The sequence below is a fragment of the Triplophysa rosa genome, linkage group LG4, assembly GCF_024868665.1.
Source record: "Triplophysa rosa linkage group LG4, Trosa_1v2, whole genome shotgun sequence".
NCBI lineage: Eukaryota > Metazoa > Chordata > Actinopteri > Cypriniformes > Nemacheilidae > Triplophysa > Triplophysa rosa.
In genome coordinates this window covers 7,641,276-7,665,023 of record NC_079893.1, presented here as the reverse complement: position 1 = coordinate 7,665,023, position 23,748 = coordinate 7,641,276, and the positions used below count along the sequence as shown (strand labels likewise).

At 39.0% G+C, this 23,748-nt stretch overlaps 1 protein-coding gene across 12 annotated transcripts in view; it reads right to left on the bottom strand.

Annotated features, from left to right (window-relative positions):
- ank2a (ankyrin 2a, neuronal) overlaps positions 1–23,748 on the bottom strand; it is a 64,677-nt gene that overhangs the window by 13,939 nt on the left and 26,990 nt on the right. For 4 of the 12 annotated variants that reach the window (XM_057332765.1, XM_057332767.1, XM_057332768.1 and 1 more), the window contains 30 exons: positions 23,542–23,640; positions 23,215–23,412; positions 23,027–23,125; positions 22,711–22,809; positions 22,396–22,494; positions 21,416–21,613; positions 21,187–21,285; positions 20,997–21,095; positions 20,720–20,917; positions 20,524–20,622; positions 19,691–19,789; positions 19,414–19,512; positions 18,748–18,846; positions 18,579–18,651; positions 18,047–18,170; positions 17,835–17,919; positions 17,628–17,728; positions 17,386–17,421; positions 15,672–15,896; positions 15,336–15,434; positions 14,365–14,519; positions 13,999–14,210; positions 10,292–10,484; positions 10,110–10,206; positions 9,758–9,986; positions 9,505–9,630; positions 9,164–9,286; positions 9,034–9,066; positions 8,667–8,688; positions 574–7,389 (listed from right to left, as the gene is read on the bottom strand). In XM_057332765.1, the coding sequence (XP_057188748.1) occupies positions 574–7,389; positions 8,667–8,688; positions 9,034–9,066; positions 9,164–9,286; positions 9,505–9,630; positions 9,758–9,986; positions 10,110–10,206; positions 10,292–10,484; positions 13,999–14,210; positions 14,365–14,519; positions 15,336–15,434; positions 15,672–15,896; positions 17,386–17,421; positions 17,628–17,728; positions 17,835–17,919; positions 18,047–18,170; positions 18,579–18,651; positions 18,748–18,846; positions 19,414–19,512; positions 19,691–19,789; positions 20,524–20,622; positions 20,720–20,917; positions 20,997–21,095; positions 21,187–21,285; positions 21,416–21,613; positions 22,396–22,494; positions 22,711–22,809; positions 23,027–23,125; positions 23,215–23,412; positions 23,542–23,640 (10,333 nt within the window). The remainder of the gene's footprint in view (positions 1–573; positions 7,390–8,666; positions 8,689–9,033; positions 9,067–9,163; positions 9,287–9,504; positions 9,631–9,757; positions 9,987–10,109; positions 10,207–10,291; positions 10,485–13,998; positions 14,211–14,364; positions 14,520–15,335; positions 15,435–15,671; positions 15,897–17,385; positions 17,422–17,627; positions 17,729–17,834; positions 17,920–18,046; positions 18,171–18,578; positions 18,652–18,747; positions 18,847–19,413; positions 19,513–19,690; positions 19,790–20,523; positions 20,623–20,719; positions 20,918–20,996; positions 21,096–21,186; positions 21,286–21,415; positions 21,614–22,395; positions 22,495–22,710; positions 22,810–23,026; positions 23,126–23,214; positions 23,413–23,541; positions 23,641–23,748) is intronic. The other 8 variants (XM_057332773.1, XM_057332775.1, XM_057332776.1 and 5 more) reach the window with 4 other exon arrangements.

Below are 23,748 nucleotides of genomic sequence, written 5' to 3'. Positions count from 1 at the left end.
GGATTGCAAACATTTGACTCCAATTATGGAGATGTGCACGAAACTGTATAAAATATCAAACATTTACAATTACAGTTATCCTTTTAAGTTAATTTAATTTTGCATAAGCATGGATAACAAAGTGATATTCACTGTATAGCTTTATATCCACTGTATTAATCAATGGTGTGTTTACCTAATTATTTTGGAACTTTCTATGTTTAGAAAATTAATGACACTTTTTTGTTATTTCTCTGAAGAAAAAAACATGCAGCAGTGGGTATGCATTGCACAGGAATTACAGTTAGCCAACAAATGCAGAGACAGTCAATCTTGAGATTTTAGTTCATGTATACATGTATATGTAAATGACTAAAATATGACACTTAAAGTTACAAAACACATGACGCACACACAAACACAAATATATCAGCATGAGACAATGTACAGCACAAAAAACACCACAAAAAATCAAGAGACACCACAAAAGACAACACAGCACGGTAAAGAAAATAGAAATACAACAAAAACTAAATAAAAACTTAGGTATATTTTGGAGTAAAGACTAGGGGGCCAAGAGCCAAGTTGAGATACCTTTACATTGGTCTGGGGAAGAGCTGTCTGAGATTCTCTGCATCTGTGTCTCCACACTATCTTCCCAGTTGGGTCTTGTCTCAAAGACATCCTCACCTATAGATGGAGGTCGAACTGTTTTCAAACTACTTTCTAAGTCAATAGAAGCTTTTGCTCCTTTCTCAAACTCTGTCAAAAGTTCCACTTCCTGAGGGCATTTAGAGGGGGATTCAGGTTGTTTGTGGGGTTGGTGTAAATCATCATCATGTTCCTGTGAATAAGGCAGCTGGGATGATATAATCTTTGGTTTGAGTTTGTCTATATTACTCTGACCTTCTGCAACATACATGGACCATTCTGCATTGTCAATATCAGCCTCAGATTTAGGCCTTTGGTTCTGCTCAGTGGAGTCCCCTTGCCCTAAAATGTGGTCAAAGCTGGCTGCTTTTACTTCTAATTTTGGTTTGGGTGTTGCCTCCACTATTTCAGTGACAATTTCCTTGGATGTAGCAGAAAATGTCTCTGAGACACAAACAACATATTCTTGGGTGGATATGGGCATTTCAACAACAGAATGCTGTTCATCTTCCACTGAAGAGTCAGAGGATTCTGGGTCTTGCTCAGAATGCACGGTGCGTGATACTGTGGAAGTGGCAGTGTTTATGTTTGGTATTAGCGTGCCCTCGTATAAATTATTCTCTCTGGGGCTTTCTGGTTCACTCTGGAATTCGGACTGCACTAAACAGACCTGAACATCCTCAGTTCTGGTTTCAGATTCAAAGGCTTCAGAATCATCAGCAATTCTGTCCTGGTGCAATAAACCATCTACAGGTCCCTCAAAAGAAGCTACTGAATCACATTCACTAGTGTTAAATGTGACTTGCTCAAATCCATCTTCAGTCAGATCTTCATTTATTGGGAAAAAAACGGCTTCGTCCTCCATGGTCCTTTTGGTCATGTCAATGGCTCCACCTCTAGTCATTTCAAACAATTTTCCTTCTTGAAAAAGGAATGGATTCGGTGTCCCTTCTTCAGTTGGAGTACGTCCTGGAGTTGTGTCAGACGTGGATCGTCTGTCTGAACAAAGAGCAAGTATTTTCTTCTCCTCTGCTTCAATTTTTGCATCAAACGCCTCATCATCATCTACTTGGGCACTCCAGGGTACCAAGTCTCTTAGAACAGATTCTGGGATTTCTTCTGGTATTTCTATCTGGTCCTCTTCGTAAAGACATGCATCTGGTTGGGTTTCATCCTGCACTTTTATTGCAGCACTGGTAAACACAGTATCAGTTGGGGAAACTGGTTCAAGGATTTTTTCGGATGTTTTGCTCTCACTAGGAGAATCGGTATCAACATCACTGATCTCGATGTCCACTTTGCTCTGTAGTTGTGATGTAACTACATCCTGCTCTGTTCTATCAGCAGTGTAGGTCTCACTAATTACTATACTATGGTACACTGAACGGACTTGATCATAGTCTTCCTCCTCATCCTCTATGTCTGCTTGTACAAATGGTATATCTTTGAATGGCTGTAAATCGACAGTCTCCAATTGGCTATGATCCTGAACACCTTTGTCCATGGTCTCTAAAACCTGATCAGTTTCTACAGAGACCTTGTATGGCGACTCATCTAAATTTGGGCTATCATTATCATCATCTGATAATGAAGAAAATGAGGGTAATACTGCGCCATGTGAGTCAGATTCAGTCAGGCTCTCTAACCGCTGCTCTTGTGATTCGTTCATTACAACTGTGTTAAAGTCCAGTGGACTTTTGTGCGGTGACAGCTCTTCTGGTTGTATAAAAGTACAATCAAAATCAAATTTTACTTTTTTCTTTTTTGCATCTTTTTCCATTTCATCAAATGTTTTGATCTTTGCAGCCATCTTAAACATCTCTTCTTCTGGAGTGAATTGTCTTTGTAAAGCACTGGTGTCATCAAGATCCTCATGGTCTCTTATTTCTTTTGGATACATGGAAAGGCACTGCACATCTGGGCTCTCTAAAATTTGGAATGATTCACTTTCTTTAAAAAATACTTCCTTTTCTGCATTTACTTGGGAATCAGAAATGGACATTGGACATGTTGAGAAGACCCTTTCAATATACCCTTGCCCAGTGGGACTTCCTTCTAAAGAATCTGGACATGGAGATTCCTTGGTTGGGCTTGGCTCAATAGAGTCTGGGCTTTTATGGGATGACTCATCTTCTTTGACGGGACTAGTTTCAAGTGAGTCTGTCTGATAGAGAGTTGTAGAGCCACTTATGGTTTTAGGCTGTAGTGAATCCAAATTAAAAGGTCTGTTTGGTGCATCTTCACTGTGAAGACTATACTGAAGTACCTCCTCATACTTCTTAGTGATTGTATCAGAATCTATAGGCTTCTTACTTTCCCTACAGGCTGAAGCACTTTCCATATGTTGTGTTGTTGTTTCATTAGACTTTACGTGGCTGTATTGCATAACTTGAATTGTCTCTTGAATTATTATCTTAGAATCATCAGGGGATGATAACTCAGTTCTGGTGAATGGGCCAGGTGAGTCGATCTTGGAATCATCAGGGGATGATAACTCAGTTCTGGTGAATGGGCCAGGTGAGTCGATCTTGGAATCATCAGGGGATTGTAACTCAGTTCTGTTGGATGGGACAAGTGAATCGATCTTGGAATCCTCAGGGGATGGTAACTCGGTTCTGGTGGATGGGACAAGTGAATCGATCTTGGAATGATCAGTGGATGGTAACTCAGTTCTGTTGGATGGGACAAGTGAATCGCTTTTGGAATCCTCAGGGGATGGAAACTCAGTTCTGGTGGATGGGACAAGTGATTCGATCTTGGAATGTTCAGGGGATGGTAACTCAGTTCTGGTGGATGTGACAAGTGAAACGATCTTGGAATCCTCAGGGGATGGTAACTCAGTACGGTTGGATGGGACAAGTGAATCGATCTTGGAATCATCAGGGGATGGTAACTCGGTTCTGGTGGATGGGACAAGTGAATTGATCTTGGAATTCTCAGGGGATGGTAACTCAGTTCTGGTAGATGGGACAAGTGAATCGATCTTGGAATCATCAGGGGATGGTAACTCAGTTCTAGTGGATGGGACAAGTGATTCCATCTTGGAATGTTCAGGGGATGGTAACACAGTTCTGGTGGATGAGACAAGTGAATCGATCTTGGAATCCTCAGGGCATGGTAACTCAGTACGGGTGGATGGGACAAGTGAATCAATCTTGGAATGTTCAGGTGATGGTAACTCAGTTCTGGTGGATGAGACAAGTGAATCGATCTTGGAATCATCAGGGCATGGTAAGTCAGTACGGGTGGATGGGACAAGTGAATCGATCTTGGAATCATCAGGGGATGGTAACCCGGTTCTGGTGGATGAGACAAGTGAATCGATTTTGGAATCATCAGGGGATGGAAACTCAGTTCTGGTGGATGGGACAAGTGAATCGATCTTGGAATCATCAGGGGATGGTAACTCAGTTCTGGGGGATGAGACAAGTGAATCGATCTTGGAATCCTCAGGGCATGGTAAGTCAGTTCTGGGGGATGAGACAAGTGAATCGATCTTGGAATCCTCAGGGCATGGTAAGTCAGTTCTGGTGGATGGGACAACTGAATCGATCTTGGAATCATCAGGGGATGGTAACCCGGTTCTGGTGGATGGGACAAGTGAATCGATTTTGGAATCATCAGGGGATGGAAACTCAGTTCTGGTGGATGGGACAAGTGAATCGATCTTGGAATCATCAGGGGATGGTAACTCAGTTCTGGGGGATGAGACAAGTGAATCGATCTTGGAATCCTCAGGGCATGGTAAGTCAGTTCTGGGGGATGAGACAAGTGAATCGATCTTGGAATCCTCAGGGCATGGTAAGTCAGTTCTGGTGGATGGGACAACTGAATCGATCTTGGAATCATCAGGGGATGGTAACCCGGTTCTGGTGGATGGGACAAGTGAATCGATTTTGGAATCATCAGGGGATGGAAACTCAGTTCTGGTGGATGGGACAAGTGAATCGATCTTGGAATCATCAGAGGATGGTAAACCGGTTCTGGTGGATGGGACAAGCAAATCAATCTTGGAATCATCAGGGGATGGTAAATCGGTTCGGGTGGATGTGACAAGCGAATCGATCTTGGAATCACCAGGGGATGGTAACTCAGTTCTGGTGGATGTGACAAGCGAATCGATCTTGGAATCATCAGGGGATGGTAACTCAGTTCTGGTGGAAAGGACAAGTGAATCGATCTTGGAATCATCAGGGGATGGTAACTCAGTTCTGGTGGATGGGACAAGTGAATCGATCTTGGAATCATCAGGGGATGGTAACTCAGTACGGGTGGATGGGAAAAGTGAATCGATCTTGGAATCATCAGGGGATGGTAACTCAGTTCTGGTGGATGGGACAAGTGAATAGATCTTGGAATCATCAGGGGATGGTAACACAGTTCTGGTGGATGGGACAAGTGAATTGATCTTGGAATCATCAGGGGTTGGCAATTCAGTTCTGGTAGATGGGACAAGTGAATCGATCTTGGAATCCTCCGGGGGTGGTAACACAGTTCTGGTGGATGTAACAAGTGAATCAATCTTGGAATCATCAGGGGATGGCAATTCAGTTCTGGTGGATGGGACAAATGAATCAATCTTGGAATCATCCAGGGATGTCGACTCAGTCTTGGTGTATGGGCGTGGTGAATCAATCCGTGAGTCATCAAGATATGTTGATTCAAACTTGCTTTCTGGTGAGGTTACTGCAAATATTTGTTCACTCATGTCACTCTCTGCTTTTTCGCAAGATGTCACCCGGATTTTTTGGTGAGTTATACTCTCTGCCTCGTCAGTCCCTTGAAATATGTCTGCTACTATTGTTGTACGTGAAGATAAAACATGGATTTTAGGACTATCTTGAGGAGTTTCAGCAAATCCCTCATGTTTGTCACTGTCCCCTGTGCTGGAGTGTGCTGTCCTGATCCCTATACTATTGCCAGGAGAGTCTGCCAAAGCCTCATGTTTGTCACTATCAGGACTTTCATCCAATTCGTCATCATGTTTTTCACTTTGAAGTAAGGGCTCCCCTTGCACCACAGCAGTGGATAATTCAGTGATTGTTTCTAGATTATATGAATAAGATTCCATAGCAACCTGGTGCATTTGATCTCCATCCTCTAAAGATTTACCATCACTACATATTAAATAATGGTTATCTGCTTCACCAGTGGTTTGCCTAAAGAGCTGGTATTCTGCATTGTCTTCTAGCTCTTCCTTAATGTCTGCACTGAAGTCCTCTGATGGTTTTCTGTCTGGGCTAATCTGGGGTTCTACAGACAATCTCCTGTCTTGGCAGATGCTATATTCGTAATGTAATTTCTCAGGTATCAATCCCGGATCTTCATCTTCAACTATGTTTGAGGTTATTAGTTGTTCCTCACTCTCTTCACACTGGTCTATCGTTTTCTTCTCAGACAGGTTTTCTGAAGGACTTTCATCTTCAAAATTGAAAATAATGTTTGAATTTACAGCTGGATCACTTGCTTTATTTTGGGTGGACCAAGTGCTATCTACGGTCATCAATGGTGTTAAACGATTCATGATCGTTGGTTCATGCTGAATTGTGTCTGGGTCCATACAATGCGATTCTTTAAGAATTTTGTCTTGCGAATCTTGGGTTGTTACTGTCATTTGATTGTCGTTTGCCTGAATTACAACTGAACTTACAGTTTCAGTGGTTACAGTTGTTATTGCTTTATGCTCAAAAAGTCCAGAAATGCTTTTTGATGGATCCTGCCCAGTTTGAAATGCTTTCATAAGCTCCTTAACAGACATGGTTTCCTCTAGCCTTTCTGTCTGTGATTTTGGAGACTTAGGGGATTTCGGAGGTTTATTTGATTTTTCGGTTTCTGCAACATATAACTTGCTTTGAGAAGTATTCACTTTTTGGGGTTTCCACTTTTCCACCTCCTCCTCCTCTTCAACCTTCTTTTGCAGTGCCTTAACCCTGTCTTTAATAGATCCAATTGGGGTTTCTACAATTTTAGGGGACACAGGAAGTGATCCAAAAACAGGTGCAGATTCACCAATAACTGCATCTTCATCTAAAGATTCCTCAGACTGACTCCTGCTCATCCTTTCCAAATCATCTTCTGAACTGCCACTTGCAAACTCTCTGTCTTTGCGCTTTTTTCTTGCCGGCTTTTTGATTTTTGCTGGATAATTTTTACTACCATGGGTCAAAATAACCTCTTTAAAACTTTCTTGAACAATATTTAACTCTTGTGGTTGTCTAACTGGCACTGGTGTTTCTTGGAGGCAATATTCTAGGTCTCTGCTGAGATGTGAAACCATAGCTGACATATCCCTCTTAGGAGGAGAACCGTGTATAATGTCTTGTTTGATTCGAACTTCATGAAAGAGTGTCTCTTGAACTTTTGTGATGTTTTTGCTTTTGTAATCCTCAACATCTGTGTCGCTGAGAAGTACCCACTCCTCATCCTCAATGATTGTGGATTTTCCAGCAGCACCCCCCTTCTTTGTTTCTTCCATCGGTCCTTCACGCAGGATCTCTTCAACCTTCTCCAAGTCCTCTTTAACTTTTTCAACAATCACAAAAGGCTCATCCACTTCCTCATTCCCTGCCTTCTCTGATCGCTGTCCTGCAGCTGTGGAAAATGATTGTTCTGACTTTTCAGATGTTAAAAGGACTGACATTTTAATCAAGTCCTGCTTCATATCAGACACCTCTGAAAGCAGATCTGGACTTGCAAGTGTTGCAGGATCATGGATGATGTGCAGCATGGAAATTTCTGTTGACTCAGATCCGTCATAGTCTTCCATTTTAACAAAACAAGAGGTTCGTAAGAAAAGGGAGGAAATAAGGAGGACAGAAGACATTGGAAAAGTAGTCAGGGCAGGAGCAATACAAACTGTCTTCAGTTCAGATGTTTAGGAAACTATTTGACAGTATGAAGAACATTGAAAGGTTTAACTAGATTTGGATCCGAAGAATTCAGGGAGGCATGGGAGCAGTTAAGCAAAGCAAAAGGGAATCACAGAGTGAGGGGACAAAATGGGCAGGAAATAACTTGCTTAAACTTGTCATTTCGATTCAAGTATCCACTCATACACTTACAGGAGAGGAAAAGTATATATACGAAAAGAAAAAGATAAGAAAACCTGCACACAAAAGAACAAATGGTAAAAGTAATCATAACACATAGTGGAGCTGCACAAATGAGGCATCTCAAGATTGTTCTCATCACAAAGACCTCATGTCAAAAACACAAACACAGATACATTGAAAGCATGTCCAAAACAATACGTCCTTAACAAGCTGCACTGAGATACGATCAGGAGCTTAAAGCTTTTAAATTATGAAATGCTATGGCTTATTTCATCATGTAGATCTTTAAATCTATCATGGAGTTGTTCAATATGGGAATCTGTTATAAGACTGAAGTAAATGAAAGTAAGAAAAACAAAAATGAACACAAAAGTGAACCATATTAAAAAGTGAGCGATAGGGGTAAATCAAGATATCCACACACCCAGGCAAAGCAGACACATTCATACACACATATACATATATAATATGTGTAAGTCAAGTTATTTCCATGCAAAGGAAATAAATTCCATGCAAATGTGAATTTTGTGACAAGCAAATTAAGTCATTTCATTACAGGCAAAAATAAGTTGCCTGATCAGTTTGACTTTGTTATCAGGGAAAATGGTTGTTTTCCAGTATCTCTTTTGGCATGTTTCAGATTTTACTCCGAACCTCATTAAACATATTACATTTTTTTAAAAACATAGCCGGAAGTAGATACTGTTGTAGAACTGATATGATATTGAATGTAATGTTTTATAAAAACAGCAGACCGTTGAAATTAAAACTGAAGAATGAAAGGGATGTTTACAGGATTAGCCATAGCACAGCATTCAAGGATCCACAAATACAATTTCTGTTCATCTTACAAAGACATCTTCAACATTATTATACCATTGTGCTAACACTGTGGAGACTAACAGCTTACACGTACAAGAGGTGTAATGGTAAAAAAGAACGAAAAAGCAGTGTATATACTTTATGCACTGCAATATTGCTTACATTTCTCATGTGTCTTCTCACTCTGCAAAGAAATAAGTTTGAAACAAAAGCGTTAATAGTGTGAAAATATGACTAACATTGCTAGCATTTAAAAAAAAACACATACACATACATTTATACATACACATACATGTAATTATTTATATTTAACAATAATTTAAATCATATATAAATGTTTATAAATTTTATATTTTTCATAAATATACATGTATGTGTATGTTTTTATAAATACAAAATTAATATGTACAGTACACAGACATATTATGTAAACACAAACTTTTACTCTAGATGCCATTAATCGCGATTAATCGCTTGACAGCCCTAATTTGCTTTATAACACGCAAAACTGTTTAAAATGGGGTTTTACCTCTTCATCTGCATCTTGGTCAGAATCGGAATCCTTAAAAAGAGTAAAGTAAATGTTCAAAAAAAGTGATCTTAAATATTCTCAAGTAAATTAAACTTGAAAAAGGTTGATCATTGTGGGAAGTATTTACCTTTGAGTACACAGGGAGGCAGATGTTCAGATTGCATATTGCGTTGTGGTTTAGGGTACGATATGTCCGTGGGTCTTTTGTAAAAGATAATCTGCCACATGTTTCTTGAGTGCTGTCACGGATCTGTTGACAAAAAAAGAGGCACCATAATGTTTCCACCAATACCTTGTTATCTTTTATTTGGAACCGAGCTGAATGCCAGGTTACAAGTGTTGCACCAGACTGTTCCACTTCAGCAAAGGAAATCCCTTTTTATGCTTTATTTCACTTTATAAAATTGGTACCACTAGTAGCTTTAAACAAAACTGCAAATGTGTGATAACTGGAAAATGAGAGCTTACTTTGATAAAGAGAGAAAGACGGTTTTCTTTAAAGGCATAGAAACTGAAGACATGGTGCTGTCCGCTTTTGGTAAGTGGGACTAGATTCCCAAAGCAGTCAGCAAAGATGGGCTTTCCCTCCAATACCTGCAGAGATTTAAAAAAATAGAGAAATAGTTCTTTTCAATTGCACTTGCCATGAGGCTCAGACAATATAGTCAGACAATGATATTGAATTTTAGGTTTCCTCAGTTCAAGCGGCTTGTGGCCGTACCTCAACATCTCGGCTTCGGGCCACCTCAGTAAAGTTCTCCTGCTGTTCCAGAGTTTTGTCCATCTTATCATCGGTCATACAGAAGCAGCGAAGTCGTGCTTCAATGGGGTCCAATGTTTTGGCAAAGATGACAAACTTGGCCATGTAGGGAACACAGATGATCTCATGATACAACTGGCTGGAGAAGTTGACAGACTCCTGGATCTGACGGCAGTCTATGAGCCAGAACCTGGGAGGACAAACATCGGTTTAATAATGTACATTTATATTTTGTTAGTGCATCGTCTACCTGCTGAACTACAAGAAGAAGAATTCTCAGTCAGGAAATAATTTTCAATCTAACAGAACTGACCTTGCTGAGACATTGGTGGTGAATGAAACACACTGGTTGATGAATGTTAGAGGTGTGGATCCGGTTATGTCTTCCCATTGTGCTGGAGTAGTCCCACCTAGAAATACCATATCATTTAAAATAGTCACACTTTCTAAAGCAAAGTGAGCTTTTTGTTTAAATCTTATTTAATTCATACATACCAGTAATGCTACATAGCAGTCGCAGAGTGGGTGTATTGTTGGTCCCATCACTGGTTTGACTTTTGGGGACAGGAATTGTCATCGTGATAGGCTTGTGAAATTTGCGCCTTCTGGGCTCCAGGGTAACAATAGGACTAAATGTGGCCTTGTTGCCCAAGATCTTCCTTACCAGATCTTCACTGATTGGTTGGGCCTATGAGAGGATGAGATTAGGATTACTAGGACAGGATGAACACCTCACTGTCCTTTTCATATGCCATTCAGTATTCCTTATTCATTTATCCAATTTGGAGAGCAAACCGATTCAACTCTTAAGGTCTTTGCACATACAATCCGAAATTTTCGTATACGTTATTTCGTATTCGTCATCCTAAAAATTCGTCACGGACAGAAACGTTGCACACTGAGTCCGATGCGTATTTATTAATCCGTTGCGAAAAAAATCGCAAAACAATACTAAATGGAGTCTTCAAGCAGTGATGATGATTTTGTTGTCCTCTCTCTTCTTAAAAAGAGAAAAATAAAGAGGAAATATTGAGTCCATCCAGTCCGGGTTGCGTAACGAGGAAGGAGAGTTCCATCTCCTTATCATGGAACTGCGGGATTATCCTGACCAATTTCAAATTTACTTCAGGATGTCAGTTGCTCAGTTTGACGCTTTGCTAGCGATACTGAAGCCACATATTATAAAGAAGACCACCAATTTCCGTGAACCAATTGATCCTGAACAGAGACTGGCAGTATGTCTAAGGTGTGGACACACGCGCGCACACACTCGCACCAAACTGTGGCATCGGACGAGTTTTACATTAGGGACAATAGCCAAAACACCTTTGAAAACGATTCCTACGGATGCGAAAAACGCAGAAAATCGAACCCAGTCCGAATTTTTTTATGACGGAAGAAAATATCGGAGGCAGTGTGTAAACGTGATTGACACAATGTGAGGTCGTATTTATTTTTTAACGTCCGAAATTTTCGGACGCAAATTTTGGACTCAATGTGCAATGGCCTTTACTCCATAGCATGGTTTAAGAATGAGCTGTGCTCTGAAATATACATTTGTGTGTTTTACTGTAACAAAACATTGCTGCCCTAGGGAGCCATACTATATCGATACACAATTTGAATTTAAATGCCACCACAAAGCTATATTTTCTGTTTCTCACATTGATGTAGAGAATTTAGCATAAGCCAAATGGTTGGAGTCGTTGAAAGAAGAGCCATCAACCCCCTTCACTCCCCTTTCTCCTGGTTTCTTGATACCATCATCAAAAGACCAGAGTCAAAACCTCTCACTGAGAGTTTTGATAACCTTTTGTTTCTCTGTTGGATATTTTACGACTCCTAAACTTCAAAGCAGAGGGGAGAAGTCTCTGTCTAATCTGAAATTTAACATCTGAGGCTAACCAGAGAAACTTCTCTGACAAATAGGAACTTGTGTGATTCAACTGTCCTTTTCTATAAATATATCTAAATATCTAGGTTATATGTTGTCGCTCTTGCCATTTTTAAATAATCTGTAATTGTTAAATAGGCAAGTTAATTCAGGCTTTGTTTGTATTCGTACCTCCGAATGAATCATGACTTGATGCAATTCAAACCTTAGCATATTTGATATATAAATGTTTGTCTTTACAATTCCTCCTTGTTTATATATATTGTGTGACCATAGAACACTTTCTTTTCATTATGTTATAATTTGGAATGGTATTTTGTAAAGTTGCCAGGAGGTCATAAAGATGCAAATTAGCTGTTGAGTGGACAAAGAACCTCTTCCCTGCTCAACTCTGATTGGTCGATTCAAACTCAGGTGGGCATGCCCTCTCATGAAGTTAAATATCGAGCCTGCTCTGAAAAGACTCTCTTCCTCTCTTCCTCTCTTCTCTTCTTCTATACCTGCCTCCAAAACTTGGTTCGTGGCGTCTCTTCGGAGACTGCCCTTTTCCCCCCCACTGAGGGAAAAAAAGGAACAATGGACTTCTGCTGCCACGTGGTTAAGCCATGCGGCCGATCACGAGGCCCACAACTTTCTGCAGGACTGCCTTCTGAAATCTTTTGAACAATTCCATCTCTACACGCGCATACGGATATCGGTCCAGCACAGAGCTTGCAAGTATCCATTTCTATTTATAGAATAGCTGCGTTAAGTCTGTGCCTCTTTGTTAAAGATGATTTTTATTGGTGTTCAGATATCGCTGCCATGCCCTCTCTCTCTCTCTCTCTCTCTCTCTCTTTCTCTCTCCGCGCTTCCTAGCGCATTTGTGTTTCATGTATTTGTTTGTTTTATGCGATCGTCATTGTTTTTTTACCATGTAGAGTAGAGTTTAATAAACAACCATATATAATCATTTGTGATGGGTTTTCTGTATTCACGCTCACAAGCTTGGTCCCTTCTACTGTGTTTCGATTCACTACCTTTGCTCTAAATCTTGTTTGGTAAAGTCACGTTACTTATGGCCATGAGATAATGTAAAGTATATAATATCATTGAGGCATTCGCTAGATGAATGCATACAAGTATTGTTATGCTTTATATTACTAATCAGAGACCGTAAAATATGTATATTTGATCACGATTATTATACGTATTTTCCTTTGAGCTAAACTAATTCCTTGACTGAAATTGATGTTTTAAATAACTAATTTCATGGATGTGATCTTGAAAGATCTGGTGGAGAACCATAAACCTTTATGGTTTATAAACCATAAACCATAAACCTTATTATACAGATGAGCTTTGCTCATCAATATAATAACGTTAGCTTGATCTAAAGTAATAAAAACAGTGTGTACTGCTGCATTTAAACGGGTCATATGGTGTGTTTTTCTGTGTCTTTGGTGTTTTATAAGTTGCCCATGCATGTATTAGACACGTAAAATTGCAAAAATTAAAATGTCGAAACAAAAGATGCATTACATCTAAAAGCGACTGCTCACCCAGACCTGCCTGAAACGCCTAGTGTAACCACACCCCCACAAATCTACATCAGTTTGTGGTATGATTTGACTAAGACTGCCTAAATGTATACGCAAGTAAGGTGGGCGTACCTGTCAGTACAATTGCTTTGGTACCTGATGTTCCAAATATGGTAAGAGGCGTTACATTTCCGTCACACACTTGCAGTATTTGACCAATCTCTATGCACTGGTTAACTGGCCAATCATAGCACACCTCGCTTTTCAGAGCGATGAGCTTTGTTAAAAATCTGCACGTTTCAGAGAGGCGGGGCAAAGAGGAGATACAAACATGCACGGTATGTGGAAAATACAGCATTTTTTAACCTTAAATCATGTATACACATTGCATTACATCTAAATCAAACGAAAATATTCGTTTTAGCCGTGTCATATGACCCCTTTAAAAATAACTTAAAGGTCCAGTGTATGAAATTTAGCGGCATTTAGCGGTGAGGTTGCGAACTGCAACCAACGGCTCACTCCACCCCTCCCTTTCGAAGAGCTATGGAGGCTGACACAGAACTACTGGGCTACTGTAGAAACAACATGGCGAATTCCATGCAAGCAGACCCGCATTGTATGTAAATATAAGTAATAAAAGGTCTTCATACACATCTGAAGATGTAGTTATGGATATTATATTGCATTTCTTTTACTAGATCCTCATTGGAGTTTTCAAAAATAAAACATAGCAAGCAAGGCACATTATAAGACCAGTAAAATGTTTGCATGGCAGGGCCGAATACCTGTAGTCCCACCCGTATCCGTTTGGTCAACGCTCCTTCTGGGAACACAGCCTGGACCTGTGGTACAAGCGTGCTGCTTAGTACCCCACCCTCTGGACCAATCAGATGACTATCCTGCTTGATTCGGGACACCACTGCAAAGTATTGTGGGAAATCTCGCGTGATGATGCGGCAGATCCGTTTTTTCTCCAGCTCCTCTGGCGTGTCCAGTTCTGGTGTAAATGCGATAAAAACCAATGAGTTCCAATAAAAACACTTTTCATCATCATATTATTAAGACCTAAATGTAAATGTAGCTGAATTTGATTTGAGTGTAGGTATTTAATGAGTCAAATACAATGCAGATCACGTTCGGCACACACTCACCCTCGTCCATTCCATTGAGGATCTGGTTGAGTTCCTCTTCTGTGTGCTCACAGTGATGTTCCCTCCAGCTCTCGCCCGTCTCACTCCGCAGAATCACCAGCTCTCTCTCTGTTCCTCGCAATGCGGCAAAGTGGGGGATCTCCACTATTACAGGCCTGAAAAACATGGGACAGTACTTTAGAACAGACTGTGAAGACAAACGTATGGGTTTAAAACGCTTAACGAGAGATTTGCAGAGTCACTTAATTTTACACCATTCAGAAAACATTGTGCATTTGTGAGTATTGTGTGTGTGAGTATTATGTGTGCATTTAAAAGGTAAAAAACAAGTACGGTAGTGACACTTTGCAATGAAGTTGTGTTTGTTAACTTTAGTTAATGCATTAGCTAACATGAACTTACAATTAACAATACTTCTACAGCATTTATTAATCTTAGTTCACGTTCATTTCTGCACTTGCTAGTAAGTTTTTGAAATCAAAATCTGTATCTGTTAACATTGGTTTATGGACTAACATGAGTTATTAGCATCAACACACATTAACAAAGATGAATAAATGTTGAAAAACTATATTGCTCATTGTTAGTTCATGTTAGCTAATGCATTTACTAATGTTAACACAAACAACCTTATTGTAAAATGTCACCAATAAGGTAAACATGCAGTAAGGTACAGTAGCTAAAGGGAGTAAACAAAATCAATGAAAAGTATAATGCCATCTACACAGTGCATGACTAACACTTTCAACACAATAAACATTCAATAAATAACAAAACTGAAGTCCAGTGATGTCTAAAATCAACAAGGGAGAAAAGGGTAATTTCACAAAACACTTAAACTTATGAACAACAAAACCGAAATGATAAAAAGGACAAAATAAATGTCATACTAACATAGGATAGATGGATATACAATAACTAGGGGAGATGTGTGACTGGTATCCAGTATGTGGCATTACGATCTCTCCTACCCGAGGAATTTGGTGCCGGGTGGACCCAGCTGTAGAATTCTGCTGACAAGACTCTCGCCCTCATTTAGAGGAGGAGGAGCTGTAGGGAGGTGGAGTTTACTGTTCCGATCGCAGCGATTAAAAAAAAAACCCGGAACATTGTTGTTATTCCTGAACTAGTGATGACTTAAACATGACGACATACAGCGCTGCTTTTACAGCCAAGACAACAAGATAGAGAACATACACCATTCTGGTCCAAAAACAGATATACACACGCATAAGCAGACAAAAACGTTGATACTGGTGATACTGAACATGTTGTCGTTGTGCTCAGACTTTCTGTCACAGACTTACCCAAGGAACTGGGCTCCTGTAGGTCCAACTTCAATGAGCTTTCCTGCGAGGCCCTCTCCCTCCACCATAGGGGGCATGGAGGCCAACCTGTGCCTCTTTACCAGACGACAAGTTACCCGTGTAGGTGCCGAGCAATTTCTAGGTGGCACGATAATGCGAAGTCCGTTGTGACGACAGCCACGCATGGCTCCGCCACGGGCATCCACCATGAAACTAACCAGGAAGCTGATTTAAAAAAAAAGGAAGACATTAAGAAATCTGACAATACAAACAATATAGATGATGCATGCTATCTGCTGAAACCAGTTATTAGGGATGCACATTATTTTTAAATGTTATTTAAAAAGTTATACCATTTTTAATTGGTTCAAAGCAGGAAACATTTGGTAAATGATTTTGGGAAAAGAAATGTCAAAATGTTTCTTTCCAGCTTCAATAGAGTGAACGTTTTTTTTGTTTCATTCTCAAAAAAATCAGTCAATACTTATTGGCTAACACTCTATGGGCCAGATTTACTAAGCAGGGCAAAATAGCCCCGTTTAATTTTTTTTATTTTAAAAAAGTGCAGATGGGAATGGAAATTTCTTCGGGTGATTTACTAATAAGGCGCACATTAAAAAACACAGGCGCAATATCTGATTCCAATAATAACCAACGAAATATACCAAGAGCAGCGCAAATAAAAAACATCCTTTTTTGGGTGTTAAATAAAGCCGCAAATACAATGACGAGCGCAAACCTTAGTAAATCATGTTGCATGATTTATTTAAATACTCTCCTCCCATTGCATATGCAATAACTCGCAAAAATAGCTGTGTCCACGCCTTTTCAGCGCTAATTTTCACTGCGTGTCTAGCAAATAGCGACAGTAGTTTTTTTACGCCAAAAGAGACGTTTGCGCTGCTGCAAGCTGTTAGTAAATCCGTCCCTATTTTGTTTATCAGCTTCCAAATGTAAAAAATGATCAGCTACGACTTACTGTAATAAAAACAATACATTAACTACACAAGATAAATTATTTACAATAAATAATTGAAACAGTCCTTCCAAAAGCGAAAATTCTGTCCCATGTGTCATCCCAAACCCAAAAAAACATTTTTTCATCTTAGTTAGAATCCTAATTATTTGCATCATGGTTAGCATTAATCAAAGGTAAAATCACTGAAAATCTATCAACATTTAAATATGTAGAAAAAGAAAGCCATGCGAGTTTGGAATGACTTAAGAACTTTTTTAAGATGGTGTGCAAACTTACGGAAGACCACCCAGGCATTGGTTTTGCAAAACCACTTATCAAGCAAATAGGGCTCCCATATGTTTGGAAATCATCATTATAGTTAGTGGCTAATGCTGCAGAAAATAAACCAGTAATTGCATGATTTTCATAATAAATATATTTTGTAAATTTACTGGCTAAATGTTTTGTATTGTACATGAAGCAGTGATAAGCCTCTGCAGAAAGAAAGGTAAAAGGTGAAAGACTTATGGAACATACTGTGTCCAGTCATACCAAATCTTTGTGAGAAATATTATTAATAAGGTCCTCTATGAACACTAAAACATGTCAATTCAAACATGCTTATAACAATTTCAATAGACACAAGGGCCTACTTGAAAAATGCGTAATATTTGTTGAAATGCATGCAATATAATAAAGAAAGATGAAGAGAAAGAGAAAGCAAAAAGGGCAAAAGGGATAGAAATGAAGAATCACCTGCTGTTGTCATGGTCAAGGCATGGGGTTGATCGACTACAAGCAGAACACAAGACACACGTCACAAATAGCAGAGAGAGACAAAGAGGATGAGTGATCAAGGGAGATGAAAGAATAGAAGAAAAGAATGAAGGTAATAAAAAAGGAAGCAAGGATTTGAAAGAAAGAAAGAAAGAAAGAAAGAAAGAAAGAAAGAAAGAAAGAAAGAAAGAAAGAAAGAAAGAAAGAAGAGATGTACTAACCCCGACTGCAGTAGAGTACCGGTCAGCACAACATTATCCAGATGTTCAGCACCCCAGCTCAGTCGATACGAGTCTTTCTCATGCTCACGAAAAGCAGACACCTGACAAACACATTAGACTACATCATGAAATATAAAAACAAAACACTGAAATGTTACATGAGCTACAAGCTCCCTTTGTCTGTACATGAGGAGTGTGATGTTTCACCCTGTTAAGTTGGTGGCTGGTGATCATGTCCTCTATCAACATTCCTTCACCTCTATAACCAAGATGACTGGGGGTCTCGTGTGATCTGATGTGGGACAATACAAAGAACGAGCAAGATGAAACATTGGGTGTGCGTGTGTACTTGTTTATCAAAACTAAATTAGTGAATATGTCATCACAAATATAATAAAACTGTGCATGCATGTGTATACCGGTCTAGGTTGTGTGTGTAGCTCATGCCGTCCAGGTAGTGTCCAGGCAGGGAGTCATCACCCAGTTCTCTCAGATCTTCTGCTCGGAGATACTCTCCTCCATCACCTGTCATTGTGTCCTCACCTGCACATCACATGCACATTGACTGAATGATTGACAGATGACAGACTAAGTGACTGTCTGACACTTGCCTGTAGCTTCATTGTTTGACAGATTTTTGAGACCAACATATTAGTTCAAGAGTGCAAATTTAGTTCTCCACACGATATTCATGCCTTGTTCGATTAGCACACAAAGTCCAAAGCACTCATCTGAATAGAGACAGAATGAACTGAAAAGATTTTTGTCAAATGTGATGTTAGTAAAGGCATCGGTTCATTCTGTATCTACACCCTATATACCTTCACACTCCATAGAGACTTCAGTTAGAGCTTCTTCCTCCATCTGTTGCATGGCTATAGAGTCACAGGAGGTTTAACATAGATCCATAATGAATTCTGAAAATACTGATCAAAATACTGTACACCTTACCTTCCTCATCCGACACATCCAGAACTTCGGTCATCGTTTCCGGAACGTTCAGTTTGTGTTTCTCTGTCACCGTCTACAATAGTGCAAGTTGCCATCAAACCAACATTCAACGAATAAACAGTATGATTTAAAGATACATTAAAAGTTCTTAATCTGCATGTGTACGTACAGTTGTGGTTTTGATTATTTCCTCAGTGACAACTTTCAGAGTGTCCACCACTGAGATGTACCCCAGACGCTTAGCGATAGAAAGTGCAGTGTTTCCATTCTGACAGAGAGAGAGAGAGAGAGAGAGAGAGAGAGAGAGAGAGAGAGAGACGAAATAATATTACTGAATACAGCTGTGAAAACATCTCTAGATGTATTGTGGACATTTCAGTCAAAATCAAACCATCGGAGTGACATGAAGTCACCCAACAGCAATGTGAAAGACTGACAGCATGACAAGACACACGAAAACTGTAATAAAATTAAGGTTATCACATAAAAAAATATTTTTGAACTTTTACTAAATACATGTACAAATATTACTGTTGTATTGCTTAGGAATTAATATGAACTTGTTTTGCAGTATTTGAGGTCTTAAATAAATACAGAGCATCTTTTCTGTTGTTTTGACCTGTTTCTCCAGTTTTCCTTTTCTGCCAATAAATGCAAATAGAAACAATATTTTTTATTCAAAATCTGGGAGAAATATTGTTAGTAGTTCACAGAATGAAACAAAAATGTTAATTTTACCTAAACACATACCTATAAATAATAAATCCAGATTTAAATTCAATAATTCAAAATAATTTTGAAATGGTCTCTTAATAATTTTAAGTTTGTCTCTCACCATGGTGACAGCATTAGGTTTGGCTCCATACTGCAGTAGGACATTGATAATGTGCGTGTTTCCCTGTTGAGCAGCCTGATGAAGTGGTGTGTAACCGTTCTGAAATATTATAAAAAAATAGCATTTAAAATATGCAACATATGTCCATTTCTCATTTGGGTGACCAAATCATTTAGATTATGAAATCATGAAATGATTATTTAATTATGGGATTTTAAATAACTATTGAATTATGACTTCACTGAACAACATAATACATTTTTAAGAAACTTCTTACCTTTGTTTTCGCATTGACATTAGCACCGTTTTGCAAAAGGAAGTTAACCATTTTGACATTTCCGTAGTGACAAGCCACAATAAGAGGAGTGTAGCCCAGCTACAAGAAACAACAAATATTCAGTTTACCTGAAGTGCACAGACCACATGCAAATTATACATAGACATGTAAAGGTAGTTATTCAATAATACAATATCGCGATAATAAACACACACAATATTGTTTTTGTGCACACTTCAAAATACCATGAATAACTAGAAGTAACTTTATTAATAACTTTATTATTTGAATTGTTTGGATTTCAAGAATGCACATTAGTTTCTTTTCCATCAAATGAACAAACAACGTGTCTGTTGTGGCTGAAATAAAATGCCTCTGGATTCGAGTATAAATGAAACAGACATTACAAGACGGTGACTAAAGCATAATAAAAACACTGATTCTGTTATAGTAAAAAAGAGGTCATTTTTTTCTTGACTAAAACATGCCAGCCGAGATAATATTGGTTAAAAATGTTCTAATTCTTTATTATTGTTCTTGACAGTTTTGATCCTTGCCTTTAAAACTGTTTGAAACAGTTGGTTACTTTATACAGTTAATGTATATATAACTGTAAATGTATAATTTTTAAAAAGTGATATGATATGAAATGAAAATGGTATGAAAAATTGATACTGTCACATAACTAATTTTCGAAAATATATTTATTGTCAAATTATTCAAAATGAATCAATAATATTTCAAATTGCAATTTGATATATTACATGTCTAATTTAATTGCTTTCCATTCTTCTAAAGCTTAATTTCACCCTTGCCTACAAATGTACGCTTACTTTGGTCTGTTGGTCTATGTTTGCATTGTGCTTGACCAGTATTTCAGCCGCCTGGACTCTGTCCTCCTGAGCAGTTAGATGAAGTGACGTGAGGCCACTCTGAAAAAAAAAACATTTACATTAGCACATATTTTATCCAAAACATTCACGGTGTTAATAATGCATATAAAGTGTTTTTACATTAAACAGTGTCTACCTTAGTGGCGGCAATGACATGTGCACCTCTCTCCAGCAGCAGGGATGCCATCTCCGTGTGGCCCTCCTGAGAGGCCAGATGTAAAGGACTCACACCCTGCTTGGTCAACGAGTTGGTCTCCGCTCCATACTGCAGCAGGGCAGTGGCGATCTGTGTTTGGTTCTTCTTCGCCGCAATGTGGAGTGGTGTATAGCCATTCTGCAAAGAGATGTTTAAGAAACCTTTAGGATACATGTTCAGTGAATGATGTCATTTTGAATTTACATAAGATTGGCACCTTGGCGGTAGCCTGAGATGAAGCCCCTTTGTCTAAGAGTAGCATCGCCACCTGCTGGTTATCATAGTGAGCGGCTACATGCAGGGGTGTGAGACCGTACTGTTTGAGAAACACAAAGATAATGAATGTCAATAGTGAATATTCAAATTTTTACGAAAAAACCATGGCGCCGTATATTTTTAGTTTTCACCTTTCCAGCATCATCCAGAAGTGCCCTGCGCTGTAAGAGGAGTTTTGCCACATCCAGGCTTCCATACTTAGCTGCAACATGTAGAGGAGTGAAACCTTTCTATAAAGAAAAGAGAGAAATATGTATCTGTAGTCATCTATACAAATACACAGTCTCTATGCAAAATAATTGTAGCAATGTCACATACAGTATCTGTGTTTAACTGTGTGTATCTCAGATTTAGTCTGACCTTTGTGGCAAGAGAGTGAGATGCTCCTGCCTCCAGCAGCACGGCTGCCGTGTCCAGCTGCCCTTCACGGGCAGAGATGTGCAAAGGCGTGTATCCGTTTGTGGTGGAGGCATCAGGGTGAGCCATGTGTTGCAGTAACAGCTGCACGATTTCGGTCTGACCCAGACGGGACGCAATGTGTAGGGGGGTTTGGTCCTCCTGGAGGGTGAAAAATACAGACAGAGTGAGAGTGAGAAAGAGAGAGAGTAAGCAAGAAAGAAGACGATTCAAATATTCAAAGCCTGTCTGCTTTTTAAATGAATTTATGAATACTGTTAAGATTATTTGTATGTTTCAGGGTCAGAAAAGAAGCCAAACAAATCACCCAGTCATCCTGTGTGATTTTATGTGGTTAAAACATGAAGGTAAAAAAGTTCTAAGGTTCTAAGTTCTGGAACATTTTGTTTATACACTGTCAAAGGTTTTTGGACACTTACTCACTTACTGTGTGTTCATATTTTTTCCATATTTTAGAATAATAATGAACTCATCAAAATTATGAAATAAAACAAAGGGAACTATGGGAATAATGTAAAGAAAAAAAAATTAAATGTGTTATATTTTAAGTGTAGTCACTTTTTGACAAGAATTGGCCAAAATGTTTTCTTATCATTTTATCAAGCAGCTTCTTGAGGTCTCACCCTGAGATGCTTTTTAAACAATATTAAATGAGTTACCATCTATTCTGTGCTCTTATTGGCTGCTCTTTCTTCCTTATTCAGTCAAAGTCACATTTTTTTAATAAATAGAATGTTCGTTTTGTCATGAAAAAAACATGTTTGTTTGCAAAATTATATTTTTGTCTACTAAACTAATTTCAGACATTTAAGCATACACTTTCAGATTAAAAGTTTTTTAAAAGAACGAGAAACATTTCACTCAAGTGTCCAAAAACGTTTGACTGGTAGTGTGGGTATTGTGGTTACTGTATAATGACTGACTCTGGCCATGGCATCCACTACAGCGCCGTTCCTTAGCAAACATCGCACCACTTCCGTCTGTCCTGCCCTCGCAGCCATATGCAACGCCGTCTCTCCACGCTTGAGGACACAACACACAAACAGCATACCATCACAACTACAAGAAAAATACAACTTTGTGTAAACTGAGGAGTTTTAAATATCTCTTTTTTGGCTAGGGAGATGTCAAATGAGAACAAAAAATGATGTGATGAAAGGATGTGTAAAAAAGGCTGCAACATGAGAGGAAATAAACCACGTCTATAATAATAATAATAATAATAATGATGTACTCACAATATTGCAAATATCAGGTGAGGCTCCATTCTGTAGCAACAGGAGGACAATGTTGAGATGCCCCATAAATGCTGAAACATGAATTGGCGTCAGACCAGACTAAAAGGGAAGAGAGAGATATGAGAGCTTTAATACTTCAATGAGTAAAAACAATTGAAATCCGTAACACACTTTTATCACTGTAAAACGAAATTGTAAAATTCATGTCATCCACTTTTTGGTAAAATAATTCATTACATGGAAAAACATTAAAGTTGTCTGGACATTTTCCAATCCCTTTTGCCACACAGACTATTACCATACACTACATTCTTACCTCAGTGATGGCTTGGATTGATGCTCCATATTTAACCAGCAGTTCCATCACTTTCACTCTGTTCTTTTTGCAGGCAATATGCAGAGGAGTGAAGCCATTCTGATAAGGAATGACAATACAACAGTCAGATTTATCAACTGGTCTACACACACATTCACAGCTCTCAATCGTCTTTAGAAAAGAGTTACCAGCGCTCTGGCATTGGGGTTTGCTTTTTTGTCCAGCAGTAATTTGGTGACTCTGTAGTGACCACAGTGGGCGGCGACATGAAGGGCGGTCAGGTAATCCAGCGTGACATCATCAACAGGTGCTTTGTGTTGCAGAAGGTGCTTAACACACTCGACGTGATCTCCCTGGGCTGACATGTGCAGCGGGGACAAGCCGTTCTGAGTGTGAGTGTGTGTTGAGAGAAACAAACACAGATTAACACATAAAATTGTGACACACAAAAAAATGTACAGTGGTTTAACCACATTTTATGTTATGGTAGTTTTTGAAAGATTTTTGTTTAGTACTTTGGTCCTGGCCAGTATGGGAGCTCCTCTCTCCAGCAGTATCTCAACAGCTGGGTCATGTCCACTCCTGGCTGCACAGTGCAGAGGTGTCAGTCCATCCTGTTAATCCAACAAAAGAGGCAAATATTTGTGCAAACGGCACATTTAAAAAAACACAACTGAGATCCAGATGCACAACATCTTATCATAAGCACTACTGATGCAAAA